Genomic DNA, 15,127 nt, shown 5'->3' with positions numbered 1-15,127 from the left:
CTTCGGCTCAGGTCATGATCTCAGGGTCCTGGGATCGAGTCCCACATCGGGCTCTCTGCTCGGCAGGGAGCCTGTTTCCTCCTCCTCTCTCTCTCTGCCTGCCTTTCTACCTACTTGTGATCTCTCTCTGTCAAATAAATAAATAAAATCTTTAAAAAAAAAAAATAAAAAAATAAAAATAAAAATTCCTTGAGCAAAGGGTCTACTGGGTCTCCCACTTCTTTTGGCCTCCTAGAAAACCCACATGTAGTAAGTGTTAAAAATATTTATTAATTGAAATATTTGATTTTAACTTATAAGAAGACCAAAAATATGTTAACTTCACAGCACATATACAAGCATTTTTTAATTGTCTTCTATCATTTAAAAAAATATCATTTTCTAACCTTAGTAAATCCAGTTCACCATAATGAGCCAAAATTTCTAATGATCCAATTCTAAACCATGATTTTGCAACACGCAGCACTACTGCACCTGAAAAACACACGTTTTAGCATATTTTTAGCATTTTAAACTGCAAATACAGCATAATATGCTTTTTCTAAAAATTTAAATTATTTTAGTAAAAAAATAATACAGGCACCCAATTTATCAGAAAAGCAACTAATGATACCCTAGAAAGGATCAAGGATTTTTCTCTATTTCTTTAAGCCTTGAATTGGTTCAAATGTCGGGAACCACAACACTTTCATAAATATGAAGGCTCTAACCTCACTAAAGGCTGCTCAGTTAAACTGTTAGGCTCCAAACACGGGATTCCCACTGTCTCCTCTGTGGCGACATGTTCCCCATATATCATCCTGAAATAGGGCATTAGTAAATGATTTACATGGCATAGTCCCTGCAAGTGCCTTCTCTTGGTGTAACTAATTGAAAACCCACTTCAATAAATAAATGTTTGCATACGTTCTAACTTATGAAACGCGGAAGAAAGACAGTGAATCTATGCATTTTTGTGTTAGTCTTTGCAGCCTTCCATTGCTGCTTTGTGTTTTGACTATAGGCATTAGTAATACAATTAGTAAAGAGAATGCATGTTTTTTCCCCAAAAAGAATGCTGTCCTTGCGTGTGTTTGGATGTGAAGATGAGGTCTATTCCAGAAAACAAAGCCTCCTGCTCTGTTGGTGCCTGTCCTTCTACACAATCCCACCCCCACTGGTACCTCTGGGCCTTTGTGCTATTCCCTGCTGTCTGCATGTGCACACTCTTTCTTCTCCCCCAACTGAAATCCTTCCTAATCTCAAAGGTAAATAACCCTTAACTCCTTCAAGCATGAATATTTTAGGGGGATTTTTTTAATGAAAATTTTGTCAAAACATATTAGACGCTAAGCATAAAGAATATAACACGTGTACTCAGTAAATCAAGGTGATCATCAGCAAAAATGTTGCCTGGTCATCCAATGACGTCCACAGGACCCAACAGAGCACGCAGGGCTGTCAGCAGCCCTCAATGGCTCTGCTTTTTAAACTGTTGAATAAGTTTAATATTGGGCGGCTGGCTGGCTTGGTTGGTAGGGTGTGCAACTCTTGATCTCAAGGTATGAGGGCAAGTCCTATGCTGGTGTAGAGCTTATAATCAATCCATCAATCAAATACACTTATTATTGATTTTTTTAGGTCTCTTCCATTCAAGGTCAAGTTTCTCTCGCTGTTTCTCTTTGCTGCCCTACAGCACACATCTCACCCCTACCTAATTTTTTTTATTTCTGGCTTACTAAAGGCTGAGGAAAAAGTTGGCTGAGGAATCAATTGGAAGGAAGCCTGAAGAGCGAGCAGTCAGGCTCTGAGGAAAGGTCTGAGGGTCTCTCCTTAGAAGAAACTGTATGAACTTTTGGGTTCCAGCTTTGTAACATTTTGCTGGCTGTCCATAAACATTCACTTCCCAGATGTCTACTGTATGAAACCAAAGGGCTAGTGATATAAGGATGTAGGAAAGGATATCCTATGGTAATTTCCTAGTGATACAATTACATCTTAAAAAAACCACAGGTTCTTTATTTTAAAAAAATTTTTTTAAGATTTTATTTATTTATTTGACAGACAGAGATCACACGTAGGTAAAGAGGCAGGCAGAGGGGGGCAGGAAGCAGGTTCCCCACCAAGAAGAGAGCCCGATGCAGGGCTCGATCCCAGGACCTGAGATCATGACCTGAGCTGAAGGAAGAGGCTCAACCCACTGAGCCACCCAGGCGCCCCCAAGGGTCATTTTTTAAGAAGACTGCAAAGATATCCAGGATCTGTTCTTCTTTAAGAACTTAGCCTAATTTTATGTAAATATTCTAAAAATTATTATTACCTCTTTCTTTCACGACGTTTCCATTGTAGAATTGATCTCTCCATACTTCATCATCACTCACGACCAGACTGAAACATAAGAGAATCCAACAATTGAAGTTATGTGTTCACTCCTAGCAAGCTACCTACAAGTACCTGAAACCATAAGAAACAATGAGAAATCATGCTACCATAGATCTATCGGCTCAATTTACTGACACATGCCTGCAGATAACATGACGCATTCCTGAAAGTCAGCTTCAAGGAGAAAGGAGTTACCTTGCAGCCCTGCTAGTTGGAATTCCGAGAGAGTGCATAGCCTCGCTGCATAAAAATTCTCTCACTGAGGAACGAAGTACAGCTCTGCCATCACCATTTCTAGGTCAAATAAGAGAAAGAAAGAATTTCAGTTGTAATGAAGACAACATCAATTTTTATTCAGATGACTAAAAAAAATACCAACTGTACCGGGAGTATGGAGTCTTTCCTGAGCCCTTTAATTGGAGCTCCCACTTTTTACCCTGCCTTCAACAACAACAAAGAAATCTAAGTATTAGAAGATTCATGTTACTATTTAGCAGAAAAGCTATTATACCAAAAAACATGTGGTACCTGTTCATGTAAATTCCAATTAGGTGAGCTCTTCCGTCCCCAAGCTGACCTGCCCATATCCCAAACTAAAGGAGAGAAAGGAAAATCATTCATGCTTATTACCCTTTAAAGTTTTCATAGTAATTTTATAGCCAAAGTTATTTTGTCAAAATTGAGAATGGAGTATTGAATTTTTAGGATTATAAGAATCAACAACTTGAACAAAGGTGAAAAAAAATTCAATCAATAACACATAAGTGAAATTCATTTTAAAAATATAAATTTGAGACATATGATTAACTTCTTCATCTTACAGCTGAGCTCAAGTTAGTAAGGTGTAGAATAGTTAGAACTGATCTACATATATATTTAATTTCAGAATATGAACTAGGAACAATTCATTCATAGAAAGTTTGCCTATAGAATATGTATGTGATATAAAATCAAGAACATACTTGTAACTGAAAATGTGCTTTTGAACTTACATAGTTAGCTGTTTTCAACATTTTCTGTTGTGGTTGCCCAACTCCCAGTGATGGCACTTACTAGCTACAGAAATCTGGGTTATGTAATCCCACTGAGACTGACCTTTCATTTCTGTAAAATGGGATAACCCTTGCCAGGTTGTTTTAAGAATGAATGCCAACGGATGCTCTGTACTATGTCCAACGTAATGCAAGTGCTCGTGAGATGGTAATAATTATCATCACCAACAGTGATTTGCTAACTTAGACATCGTTCCATTTTCCACATGCATGTTACTTCCACCAGAAAGTGTCTGACTTTCTGGGACTAAAAGGGTTCTGTGAATTCCCCTAACTCCTATACTTAACCCTATCACGACCCTGATGTTATCAGAATTGATTTCTTTATCCTCCCCCCTAGAGTATTAGTTAGCATTCAGAGCTAAGGGGACAGGTCTCATGTACCTTTATAGCTCTTGGCACAAAAAAGAAGTTCTATGAACTATGAACTATGTTAGAACTATGTTTATAGTTCTAACAGAAAAACATAAATTTGAGAAAAATCTATTCATTATTTTAATTTTTTATCTTTACCAGGAAGAGATCACCATTAATTTCTGCTATCTCTAGCTACCTTTATTTATTTTTTTAATTAATTATTTATTTATCTGACAGACAGAGATCACAAGCAGGCAGAGAGGCAGGCAGAGAGAGAGGAGGAAGCAGGCTCCCCGCTGAGCAGAGAGCCCGATGCGGGGCTCGATCCCAGGACCCTGGGATCATGACCTGAGCTGAAGGCAGAGGCTTAACCCACTGAGCCACCCAGGCGCCCCTCTACCTACCTTTAAAAGCACAAGTCTTGAGAGGTACTCTCAGCGTACTCTGGCAATTTCTAAAGTCAACAATGCATTAGGTATATCCCACACCGTGAAAAATAAATCGAAAGAATGGTGAATCCAGAGCCAGGAGTGTCAGGGGAAACAAGAAGGTAGTTCTCTATTAATAAAAATCAATTACTGTTCAAAATGACAAACCTGGGGCACCTGGGTGGCTCAGTGGGATGATGACCTCTGCCTTCAGCTCAGGTCATCATCCCAGGGTCCTGGGATCAAGCCCCACGTCGGGAGCTCTGCTCCCCCTTTCTCTCTGCCTGCCTCTTTGCCTACTTGTGATCTCTGTCTATCAAATAAATAAAATTTTTTTTAAAAAATTACAAACCCATCCTTATAAATAAATCTTTATAATTTCAAATCAGAGAGAAGCAAGAGATGAAATGTGAAATTGATTTTAAAAAATCTAATATACTATACTACCAAAAGAAAAAAACCTACAAAAAAATACAGCTTAACAAAACTCTGCAGGACTTAAGGCCTGCATTTGTATTCTAACAGTACATGTGAGTCCAAAATGCTATCTAATGAATTTAACCTATATGGGGAATGGCTTTTTGAACTGTGGATTCCTTACCCAAACCCTATTACATTTTGCTGCTTTTCCTAATATATATTCCAAGCCTCCTGACAACCAGACCGTTAATCTTATCTGGTTCACAGGAAAGTCACAGCAAGTTCAACCACTGGTCCTGTGTTCCTTCTCTCTCTCTCTTTTTTAATTTAGTCAGATACCACAACCTGAACTTGCTTCAATATGTTAACTTCACTTCTAGAGGGTGCTTTCTTAATTTTTTCAGCATATATAACACCCCCAGTTAATCCTGATTAAATTCTAGCCGTTTCTAGCAGTTCTAAAACTTTGTTCTGCAGCTATACTGGAAAAACTAGACTCTCTTTGTCATTTTAGGGCTTTTATATTGACTTGTTGTGCTACTTGACTTTGCTTACACCTCTAATCTGAAACTTCCCTGAATGAGTTCTCTAGCAATAATTCACAGAAATTTTACCTAGGCGCTACCCCAGTTTTCTCCATTCCATCAAAGGAAGTTGGGCATTAGCTTTCTTACGGCAAGAAATCACATCAGCTAGTTATAAATATCTTATGGTGACATATTCTTCTAGAAACATCTTGTCGTAGTCTCCATACACTAACATTAGAGGAATTAATGCAAAATGACTTCATAAATAGGAAAGCACCTCCACCAGCTGTTTATATATTACATGAGGGAAGTCATCCTGATGCTCCGCATACCTGATGCCCACCGTATCTGTGAGCCAGTGGAATGGATCCAGATACTATTCTTTTACCACTCACAAGCTGGATAAAATCATCTGTTTCTGAGACACGTAAGTCAAGGTCCAAAATATCTTCTAGAACCTCCTGAGGCAGGAAAAAAACAAAACAAAAAGACCTTACAAACTTAAGTAATCCTTTAATAATTTTGAGAAAAAAGACTTGATGAAAGAAAGAAAATTAAGAGAATGAAACTCTTCCAAAAGTACATTAATATTTTCTCATGAGGGATATACCATACTTTATATGATTATTTGTGCTATTTGGGAAAAATCAGTTCTATTAGACAGTTTTAAAATTTTTATGTAATTCTTGTGATCCATAGTAAAAATACTATTTTTCTTAGCATGCATTCTTTAAAGGAACAAGAAAAAAGTAAATGTTCTATTTCTATTCCAAATACAATTGTATCATGAGAAACAATTTATCATTTGTTATTAGAACCCGTTTCTAAGAATTAAACTCATTTGCCCCTTTTGTTCAAAAAAGTGTATCTTTGTAAGCCAACTTTTTTTTTTTTAAAGATTTTATTTATTTACTTGAGAGAGAGACAGTGAGAGAGAGCATGAATGAGGAGAAGGTCAGAGAGAGAAGCAGACTCCCCATGGAGCTGGGAGCCCGATGCGGGACTCGACCCCGGGACTCCAGGATCATGACCTGAGCCAAAGGCAGTCGTCCAACCAACTGAGCCACCCAGGCGTCCCTGTAAGCCAACTTTAAGATGAAATGGAGTCCTGGGGTCTAGGAATCAGTATCAAAAAGTGATTTCTAAGAATGACATTCTCCAAATGTCTGAATTTTAAACACAAATATAATCATTTACCAATAGACTAACAATTCAACTCAAATAGTGTGACTATCTCTTTTAGACAACACCTATAATGAATTATTTTTGTTGTGAAAAAATAAAGCCTAACCTTTGAAACTGCTACAAGACGTACTCTTGATTTGAAAGGAGTAGGGAAGGCAACTGAAAAAATACAGTTTTTCACTTTATGAACGTAATTTTCTTTAACAGGATCAACTGGGAACACAGCTGATTAAAAAACAAAACAAAACAAAACAACTTTTCTTAAGAAGTGTTCTCATTTGTTCCAGATATAACATTAATATTCCTTAGGACTATAGTTCTTCGAGAAAATCAACTTCTACCACATTTCTTCCCATTTTATTATTTAAAGTCTGTACTGTCATTCTCAACCGTATCTATCCAGTATTCATATAACACAGTAAATGGAACCATCCAAGAAGATGGGAGATGGAAAAAGTTTAAAACAAGACACATACCCTGTCTTAGAGGATTTTCACTTGTGGGGGACCAACAGGATACACAATGTTTATAAATAAGAATGTATAAGCAAAGTGGAGGTAAGCTGCATTATACTTTTAGAATTATAGTACTAGCCTATTCAATGTAATCCAAACCCAATATTAGGCAATTAATCACATTCTTTCTGTCCTTCAGAAAATCGTAATTACTGAAAGAAACAGATACTTTAAAAAAAACCCAACACCAGACAACAGATGTTTTACTGTTTAGAAAACATGCGCTAAAACACATATACCTTATTTTAAAAGCTGTACAAAAAAAGAGTTTTGAACATGCTTTAGATACTCAGAACGTATTTTCTTTTAAATACAATTTAAAGGGGCACCTGGGTGGCTCAGTGGTTTAAGCCGCTGCCTTCGGCTCAGGTCAGGATCTCAGGGTCCTGGGATCGAGTCCCACATCAGGCTCTCTGCTCGGCGGGGAGCCTACTTCCCTCTCACTCTTTCTGCCTGCCTCTCTGCCTACTTGTGATCTCTGTCAAATAAATAAATAAAATCTTTTAAAAAATAATAAATAAATAAATAAATAAATAAATACAATTTTAAAAATCTTAATCTGTTCTCCTAATCCAAACCAATTAAAACAAAACAAACAAACAAACAAAAAACAGAAGAGGGCAGATGTATTACTAAAATCACAAAACAAGGAGACACAAAAACTTGTTTCTGGATAGAGATTATATTGTCAAGATGTCAGTGTAACCAAATTATTTAATAAACATATGGCAACCCAACCAACATCCTAGTAGGATTTTTTTTTGAAGAAACAGATCATCTTAGGGACACCTGGGTGGCTCAGTTGGTTAAGCATCTGCCTTACACTCAGGTCATGGCTCCCTGTTCAGTGGGGAGCCTGCTTCTCCCTCTCCCTCTGCTGCTTCTCCTGCTTATGTGTTCTCTCTCTCAAATAAATAAAATCTTGGTTTTTTTTTTTTTTTTAAATAGCTTATCGGGGCACCTGGGTGGCTCAGTGGGTTAAAGCTTCTGCCTTCAGCTCAGGTCATGATCCCCGAGTCCTGGAATGGAGCCCCGCATCAGGCTCTCTGCTCAGCAGGGAGCCTGCTTCCTCTCTCTCTCTCTGCCTGCCTCTCTGCCTACCTGTGATCTCTGTCAAATAAATCAATAAAATCTTAAAAAAAAAAAAAAAGCTGACCATCTTAAAAGTGTAAATCTTGAAAAATAAAAACCAATTTTTTTAGAAATGGGAGTTTTCTTATCCTAAATTATAAAAACACAGTAACTAGAAAGTTATCCCCAAAACAGATGCAAAGGGACTCAATAAAAAGAACAGAAACAGCCCAAAGTAATGTTAAGAATTCTCTATATAATAAAAATGGTATTTTGCATCAGTACAGAAAGGCGGCATCAAGACAATTTACCCGACTGTTACAGATTAACTTCTATTTATCCCACCCAAGCCTAGGTGAACCAAATGTCAGCTATAACAGAAATAAGAATAATCTTCTATCTTTCCCAGATGAGTATAAAAACAGGCAAATGTGGACCAGATTTAACCTTTACATTTTCCCCTATATGGTTTGTGAAGCACATGATGGGGAACCAATGGGTAGTCAGTCAAAAAACAGCTGATTTCAGCATTCACCACAGAAAACCTGACAACATGATGAAAGAAGATCCAACAGTGTATTTTCTTCTCTTTTAGGAGAGCCACTAGGTGGAAATAGACTAAATTATAATTCATGCATTTATTATGATGCCCTAACATTTTTTTTTTAAGATTTTATTTATTTATTTGACAGAAATCACCAATAGGCAGAGAGGCAAGCAAAGAGAGAGGGGGAAGTAGGCTCCCCGCTGAGCAGAGAGCCCAATGCGGGGCTCGATCCCAGGACCCTGGGATCATGACCTGAGCTGAAGGCAGAGGCTTTAACCCACTGAGCCACCCAGGCGCCCCGATGCCCTAACATTTTTTTTAAGATTTTTTATTTATTTATTTGACAGAGATCAAAAGTAGGCAGAGAGGCAGGCAGAGAGAAAGGAAGGGAAGCAGGCTCCCCGCTGAGCAGAGAACCTGATGCGGGGCTGGATTATGACCTGAGCCAAAGGCAGAGGCCTTAACCCATTAAGCCACCCAGGTGCCCCATGATGCCCTAACATTTTAGTAGAGCACAGACAGTATACACTGTTCATTAATATCCACAATTTTGCACTCACTGATTCACATTCTGGCAAAGTCAATACTTAGTCATTGGCTGTGGAACGAAAAGAGGCTAACTGCCTCAGAGGTCCCCACCCCTCACCCTTGTTACACTTCCAGCAAATAATCAGTTATAGACTACAAACCCAATCCAAGACAAAATTCCAAATGTACAGTAAGTCTTTACCTTAACATCTCAGAAAAATCAGTCATTCCAAAATTAAATTCTTTAGCATTCAGTTTTGCCTTATGAAATCCACAAAAACTGCTAATCTTTCAGTGCAGCAATGTCTGAACCTCTTCTCTCAATAAATGTTCTTACCATAGTTACCTTGATAATCATTGATCATTTATCTCCTAACAGCAGGATGAGACGTTTTCAGGCAATGTTGTGAATCAAGACATGATATACATGTATACACAGTATTATGTCTGTAATCTCTCCTTGGCTATAAAACCTGGTGCTACCATAAATCATGTTTTGGACGGTATCATCACTATCGAAAGAAGATGTCTTCCTAAAGTCCACTCTACAACATCGAAATAACAATTTTGAAAAATGCTTTCAATTACACACCTACTCCACGTTTGCCCGTCAATACCGGTTGTTTCGTTCATGTAAGTACAGTCAAAAAGACCCAAGTTATTCCTAGCCTGTGCATAAGAGGAGTCCGTTCTTTGGAGGTTCCTCGAACAGCTCAATGGTTTTAACTTCCCAGACACAGGCTTGGCCTTGCTGGGTCAAAAGAACTACTTTGGACTCTGCGGGTCCTATTGGTAGGTTATGGCTCATCAAAAGTTTAGCTACACTGTAAGGTTAGAAACCTTCACAAACGTCATCCGCTCTCCCTACTTAGCCTTGCCGTGCTCCTCCATCTCTTTAAGAGCTAGGTATTTTGTTTTAATAGGGAAAACGAGCTCTAAATGAAAATGGCCTGGCAGGTAGTGCTGTATCTGCCAACTGTGAGCTTGAGAAGACATGGAAATCCTCCTATCTGTATCCTTATCTGTGAAAAGGGCAAATGATAATTATCTAAGTTGTAGGATTGTTGTAAATACAAGCCTTAATTGCTACACTTTACCATGGCATAGTCTACCTGCGGAGTTATTTCTTAATAACACAAGCCTGTATCAAGTCATAGATGTGTACAATCAACCTTTATTTGTAAAGCACCTGGCCTTTTTTTTTTTTTTCATCATATTCTTGAAGATTGGGGAATAAAACCATAAGATTGGCTTATTTTAATAAACTTTATTCTATGCTTTTATTCAGTAAAAAAGAACACTCTGAAGAGAAATGTATAAATAATGGCCTCAGCTGTACTACGGGTACTTTCATTTTTTAAATGCAAAAAGCAGGGTTCAAAAGAAGACAAAAATTTTAGAGAATTGCAGTTGCCTATTTGCCGGTCTATTTCCCCATAACGTTGAACTCCTTGAGGACAGATGAAGTTTCTGTCATTTCGGTACCCCTATCGCCTGCACTCTCTCTCCCCGCCTCTGCGCGCACGTTGAACCACTAATTACACCACGGATTTCTGTTCTAAGTCCGCTTTCTCGTGACCACAGAGGAGTAGATCTGGCTATAGGACCAAGGAGAGGTCTTCCCAACCCACATCAGGTACCAATCCTGTCCATATGCCAGGGTCCCCTAGGCTGGCGAATATGTTCCACATTACTAAATACCAAACAATTTCACACAGCTAGGTACACCCACGAGTGGGACTCCTACCCAGACAGGAGCAAGACTGCCAATCTATGCCACGATATACCTATAAGGTTTTCAGAGGACAGAGTCCAAAAGTCGAGAGACAAGGCTAATTTAGCTTCCGTCTCACAATAGTCCAGCCGGCGGTTCGACTCGTTACTGGAAAGATGCACAAGGTGGGCACTTCCTTCGAGGCCAGGTAGCAAAGAGCCGCGGACGACGACGTGCCAGGTCATGCCCAAGAGAAACAGCGGCGGACCCGGGAGCCCCCAGACCGGGAGCCCGCTCCTCCGAGTCATCTCGCTGCCTAAACACGCTGGCGACTGCAGGGCTGGGCGCCGTGGCAGTGCTCGTTACCCGCCGGTCTCCCGAAGCTCCATGTTTACGGTGACCGCTGGAGCTCCGGGCTCCCCGCAGCGGCAGGCCAGGCTTCGGGAGACGCGGCTCGCCCAGACAGAGGGTCCCGCCGGGCCGCTCCCGGTCCCGGAGCCGGCAGGGGCGAGGAGGGTGGCGCTCGCGCGAGCTGGGCGAGGGCGGGGGCGGGGCGCCCGAGGTCCCGCGCGGCCGTCCCGGGAGCGCGCCGCCGGCGCCGGCCCGGGGAGGGGCCGAAGCTCTTCCTGTGCCAAGTTTCCGGCTCCGGGTCCCGGGAGGCGGACCGCCGGGCCACAGGCGGAGCCAGCGCTCCGCCGCGGCTTTCAGACTCGCACCATGGCCTCATGCCGGTGGCCCTGGCGCCGCTGCGGCTCCTGGAGGCCGGCGGCCCGGAGCCCCGGCCCCGGCTCCCCGGGCCGCGTCGGGCCGCCCGGGCCACCCTCGACTGCAGACGCCAGCGCTCAGGTGAGGCCCCGAGGCGCGGGCGGCGGCAGGGCGCAGAGGTCACGGCGCCAATGACAGCGCGCGGCGGAATGAATGGGAGCTAGCGGCACGTGCGTCGGGGCTGGGGGCCGCGGGGCTGCGCTGCTGGGGGACCCCGGGCTGGCTGGGCGCCGGGACCCGAGCCCCGCGGGGGGACGTGGAGCGGTGGGCGTCGGGGTTCCGCCAGGAGCTGGGGCGCCCCGCGCGGGACTGCAGAGCGCGGTCCTGAGGGACCCGGGCGCCTCGGGGCTTGGGGAGGGAGCGGTGGGGAGCCAGGCCTCGGGGGAAGTGCCGGGGGTGGAGGGCAGGCAGGTTGTCTCCTGGGGTCGGGAGCCGGAGAAGCCCGGAGACCCGACTGCAGCTGTTGCCATTCGGATTTCCGCCAGGGCTTCGGGAGGAGGGTGCTAGGATTTTAGAGCCAAAGGTGCCCCGAGGGCTCAGAGATCCAGGCGGGTTGGAAGAGGCGGTTTGTGGAGAGTGTAGGGCTGATGCTCTGGGCAGCGGGTTTCTGTCGCACCGAGTTGCTTCCCCGAGAGCCCCTACCTGGACGGGGCGGAAGGGCATTGGAAGGAGAAACGGCCTGAGGATTTCACAAGTAGAGAAACCTTGAGCTTTGGTTTAATGTGACTTCTTGAGTAGAGTCGGAAATTCCAGCACTAACCATGGCTCCTTGACTCTCTCCGCTGCTGCTCTTGGGCCCGAGCTCATTTTTCTCCGTTTCCGCCCAGTTTACGCTGTGTTGAGTGACATGTTCTGTGGCCCCATGAGTCAGTCTTTCCTGCACTTTGTAGTGATTGACTCTCAACGTGCCATAGGGTAGGCGCATTCCGTTTAGAGTAATTGAGCAAAATCCGTAAAGACTGGAGACTTCTCCAGTCACGCGGTAATTACGGTAATTGCGTCCACAAGGCTGGTTTTTTAAAAAAGGTTTAATGAATTTGGGGCTTTGGGACATTTCATATTCCCACGTATTCCCCAAACACCGAATACATATCACAACTTATCCAGAACGGGCACTTGGAGAGAGAATAGGGCTTTGATGGAATCCGTTTCAGTACTGTCCTAACCAGACATTAAATGTTTCTAGCATCACAGACGAAGGCATTATTTGGAGAGATGTTTGCACGCTCCATCTAATAGCACTGGATACTTCTTTGACACTCCTTTAAAAAAAAAATTTTTTTTTTTAATTTAAATTCCAGTATAGGAACACCTGGGTGCCTCAGTCAATTACGCATCTATCTGCCTTCTGCTCAGGTGGTCCTGGGGTCCAGCCCCTCATCAGATTTCCTACTCAGCAGGGATATTAGATATTAGTTAGCCTTCTGGAGTCTGCCTCAGGCACGTGTCCTTGGTTAGTTCAAGTCTCTTAGGACCTCATAGTCCTTAGGGACAAAGAGCAACAATAATAAAAGCCATATCTGCCCTCAGACACAGCTCTGCTTCCTGATATATGTACACTCTCCCAACCTCACCGTTGGGAGCGTTAACAAGCCCTATAATAGGACAAAAACCAGTGTGTGTCTGTTACTGCTAAATCACTTGTCCATACGTTTTTGATTCTTACGCAGCAGCATTTTTTTCCCTCAAGTAAATTCATGGGAGGCAAGGTTGGCTTTCAGGAGAGAGTACATGATGGGAAAGAAGGGAACAGTATTGGAACAGTAACAGTACACCAGTACACCAGTTGTCCACTGCTCCTCTGAGTGCCTCTAGCCTTATTTTAGAAAACACCACTCCCTCTTAAAGCAGAAAATAGATATTAAATACTGTAGCTACTGCAGATCTGTAGCCACTGTATTAAATGTATACAGCATGCTGGGTTCTGAGCTGAGAGCTTTTACTATCTCAATTAATCGCAGTTTCCCTCCCAGAGTAGACATTAACCAGAAAGATGTCACAAGGTAACACGGCCAGGAAATGTTGGAATGGAAACAAGATCCATCTTCCAAAGACCATGCTTTGAACAACTGTTACACTGCCTAGTGGTTAAGAACACTCTGTATTAACTGCGTAATTTTGTTTTAATTTAAATTCTGTTTAGTTCACATACACTGTATTATTAGTTTCAGGGGTAGAATTTAGTGGTTCATCAGTTGCATAGAACACCCAGTGCTCATCACATCAAGTGCCTCCTTAATGCCCATCACCCAGTTACCCCGTTTCTCCAGTCTCTCCAGCAATCCTCAGTTTGGTTTCCTGTAGTTGAGAATCTCTTAGGTTTGCCTCTCTGTTTTTATCTTCTTTTATTTTTCTTTCCCTATGTTCATCTGTTTTGGTTCTTAAATTCCACATATGAGTGAAAACATACAATATTTGTCTTTCTTGGACTGACTTATTTCACTTAATACATTCTAGTCCATCCACATTGACGTAAATGGCAAGATTTCATTTTTGATGGCTGAGTAATATTCGTGTGTGTGTGTGTATTCTGTTTAAGTGTCCATCTATCAGTGACATCTGGGTGCATCTTATTTATTTATTTGTTTGTTTATTTATTTTATTAACATATAATGTATTATTTGCTTCAGGGGTACAGGTCTGTGAATCATCAGTCTTACACACTTCACAGCACTCACCGTAGCATATACCCTCCCCAGTGTCCATGACCCCACTACCCTATCCCTCCCCCCATGACCCCCAGGAGCCCTCAGTTTATTTCCTGAGATTAAGAGTCTCTTGTGATTTGTCTCCCTCCCTGGTCCCATCTCATTTTTTCCCTCCCTTTCCTCCACAAACCTCCCACCCTCCCTCTCAAATTCTTCATATCAGAAAAGTCATATGATAATTGTCTTTCTCTGACTGACTTATTTCCCTTAGGATAATACCCTCTAGTTCCATCCACGTCATAGCAGATGGCAAGATTCAGATTTTTTTTTAATGGCTGCATAGTATTCCATTGTGTATATATACCACATCTTCTTTATCCATTCATCTGTTGAGTGACATTTGGGCTTTTTCCATTGTTTGGCTATTGTGGACATTGCTGCTATAAACTTTCGGGTGCACCTGCCCCTTCGGATCCCTACATTTTTGTCTTTAGGGTAAATTCCCAGTAGTGTGTGTGATTGCTGGGTCATAGGGCAGCTCTGTTTTCAACTTTTTCAGGAACTTCCATGCTGTTTTCCAGAGTGGCTGCACCAGCTTGCATTCCCACCAACAGGGAGGAGGGTTTCCCTTTCTCCGCATCCTCGCCAGCATCTGTCGTTTCATGACTTGTTAATTTTAGCCATTCTGACTGGTGTGAGGTGGTATCTCATTGTGGTTTTGATTTGTATTTCTCTGGACATCTGGGGACATCTTTACCCATTCATCTGTCAGTGGACATCTGGCCTCTTTCCATATTTGGTAACTGTGGACATTGCTGCTATAAACATTGGAGTGCATGTGCCCCTTCAAATCACTATTTTCTTTTAAGATTTTATTTGTTTATTTGACAGACAAAGATCACAAGTAGGCAGAGAGGTAGGCGGGGGTAGGGATGGTGGGGGGAGCAGGCTCCCCGCTGAGCAGAGAGCCTCGATCCCAGGCCCCTGAGATCATGACCTGAGCTGAAAG

At 42.2% G+C, this 15,127-nt stretch overlaps 2 protein-coding genes across 8 annotated transcripts in view; one reads left to right on the top strand and one right to left on the bottom strand.

Annotated features, from left to right (window-relative positions):
* Positions 1-11,272, bottom strand: part of LOC132020081 (protein adenylyltransferase SelO-like) — a 44,941-nt gene extending 33,669 nt beyond the window's left edge. For 4 of the 5 annotated variants that reach the window (XR_009404916.1, XM_059404151.1, XM_059404148.1 and 1 more), the window contains exons 1-8: positions 10,779-11,272; positions 6,437-6,555; positions 5,478-5,606; positions 2,890-2,954; positions 2,746-2,802; positions 2,557-2,655; positions 2,300-2,367; positions 387-474 (exon numbers count right to left, since the gene is read on the bottom strand). Coding sequence is in view for 4 of the 5 variants with exons in the window: in XM_059404151.1 (XP_059260134.1) it covers positions 387-474; positions 2,300-2,367; positions 2,557-2,655; positions 2,746-2,802; positions 2,890-2,954; positions 5,478-5,606; positions 6,437-6,555; positions 10,779-11,013 (860 nt within the window). In the remaining variant the exon portion in view is untranslated. The remainder of the gene's footprint in view (positions 1-386; positions 475-2,299; positions 2,368-2,556; positions 2,656-2,745; positions 2,803-2,889; positions 2,955-5,477; positions 5,607-6,436; positions 6,556-10,778) is intronic. The other variant, XM_059404150.1, reaches the window with a different exon arrangement.
* A 104-nt stretch (positions 11,273-11,376) lies between these two features.
* The window catches only part of PDSS1 (decaprenyl diphosphate synthase subunit 1), a 44,432-nt gene continuing 40,681 nt past the window's right edge, over positions 11,377-15,127 (top strand). For 2 of the 3 annotated variants that reach the window (XM_059404146.1, XM_059404145.1), the window contains exon 1: positions 11,383-11,551. In XM_059404146.1, coding sequence (XP_059260129.1) covers positions 11,423-11,551 — 129 coding nt within the window. In that variant the 5' untranslated portion in view covers positions 11,383-11,422. Of the gene's footprint in view, positions 11,552-15,127 lie in introns of all 3 variants that reach the window. The other variant, XM_059404147.1, reaches the window with a different exon arrangement.

This window comes from Mustela nigripes, chromosome 6 (assembly GCF_022355385.1).
Source record: "Mustela nigripes isolate SB6536 chromosome 6, MUSNIG.SB6536, whole genome shotgun sequence".
Taxonomy (NCBI): Eukaryota; Metazoa; Chordata; class Mammalia; order Carnivora; family Mustelidae; genus Mustela; species Mustela nigripes.
The sequence above is the reverse complement of the archived record's forward strand: the minus strand, read 5'-3'. Positions and strand labels throughout refer to the sequence as shown.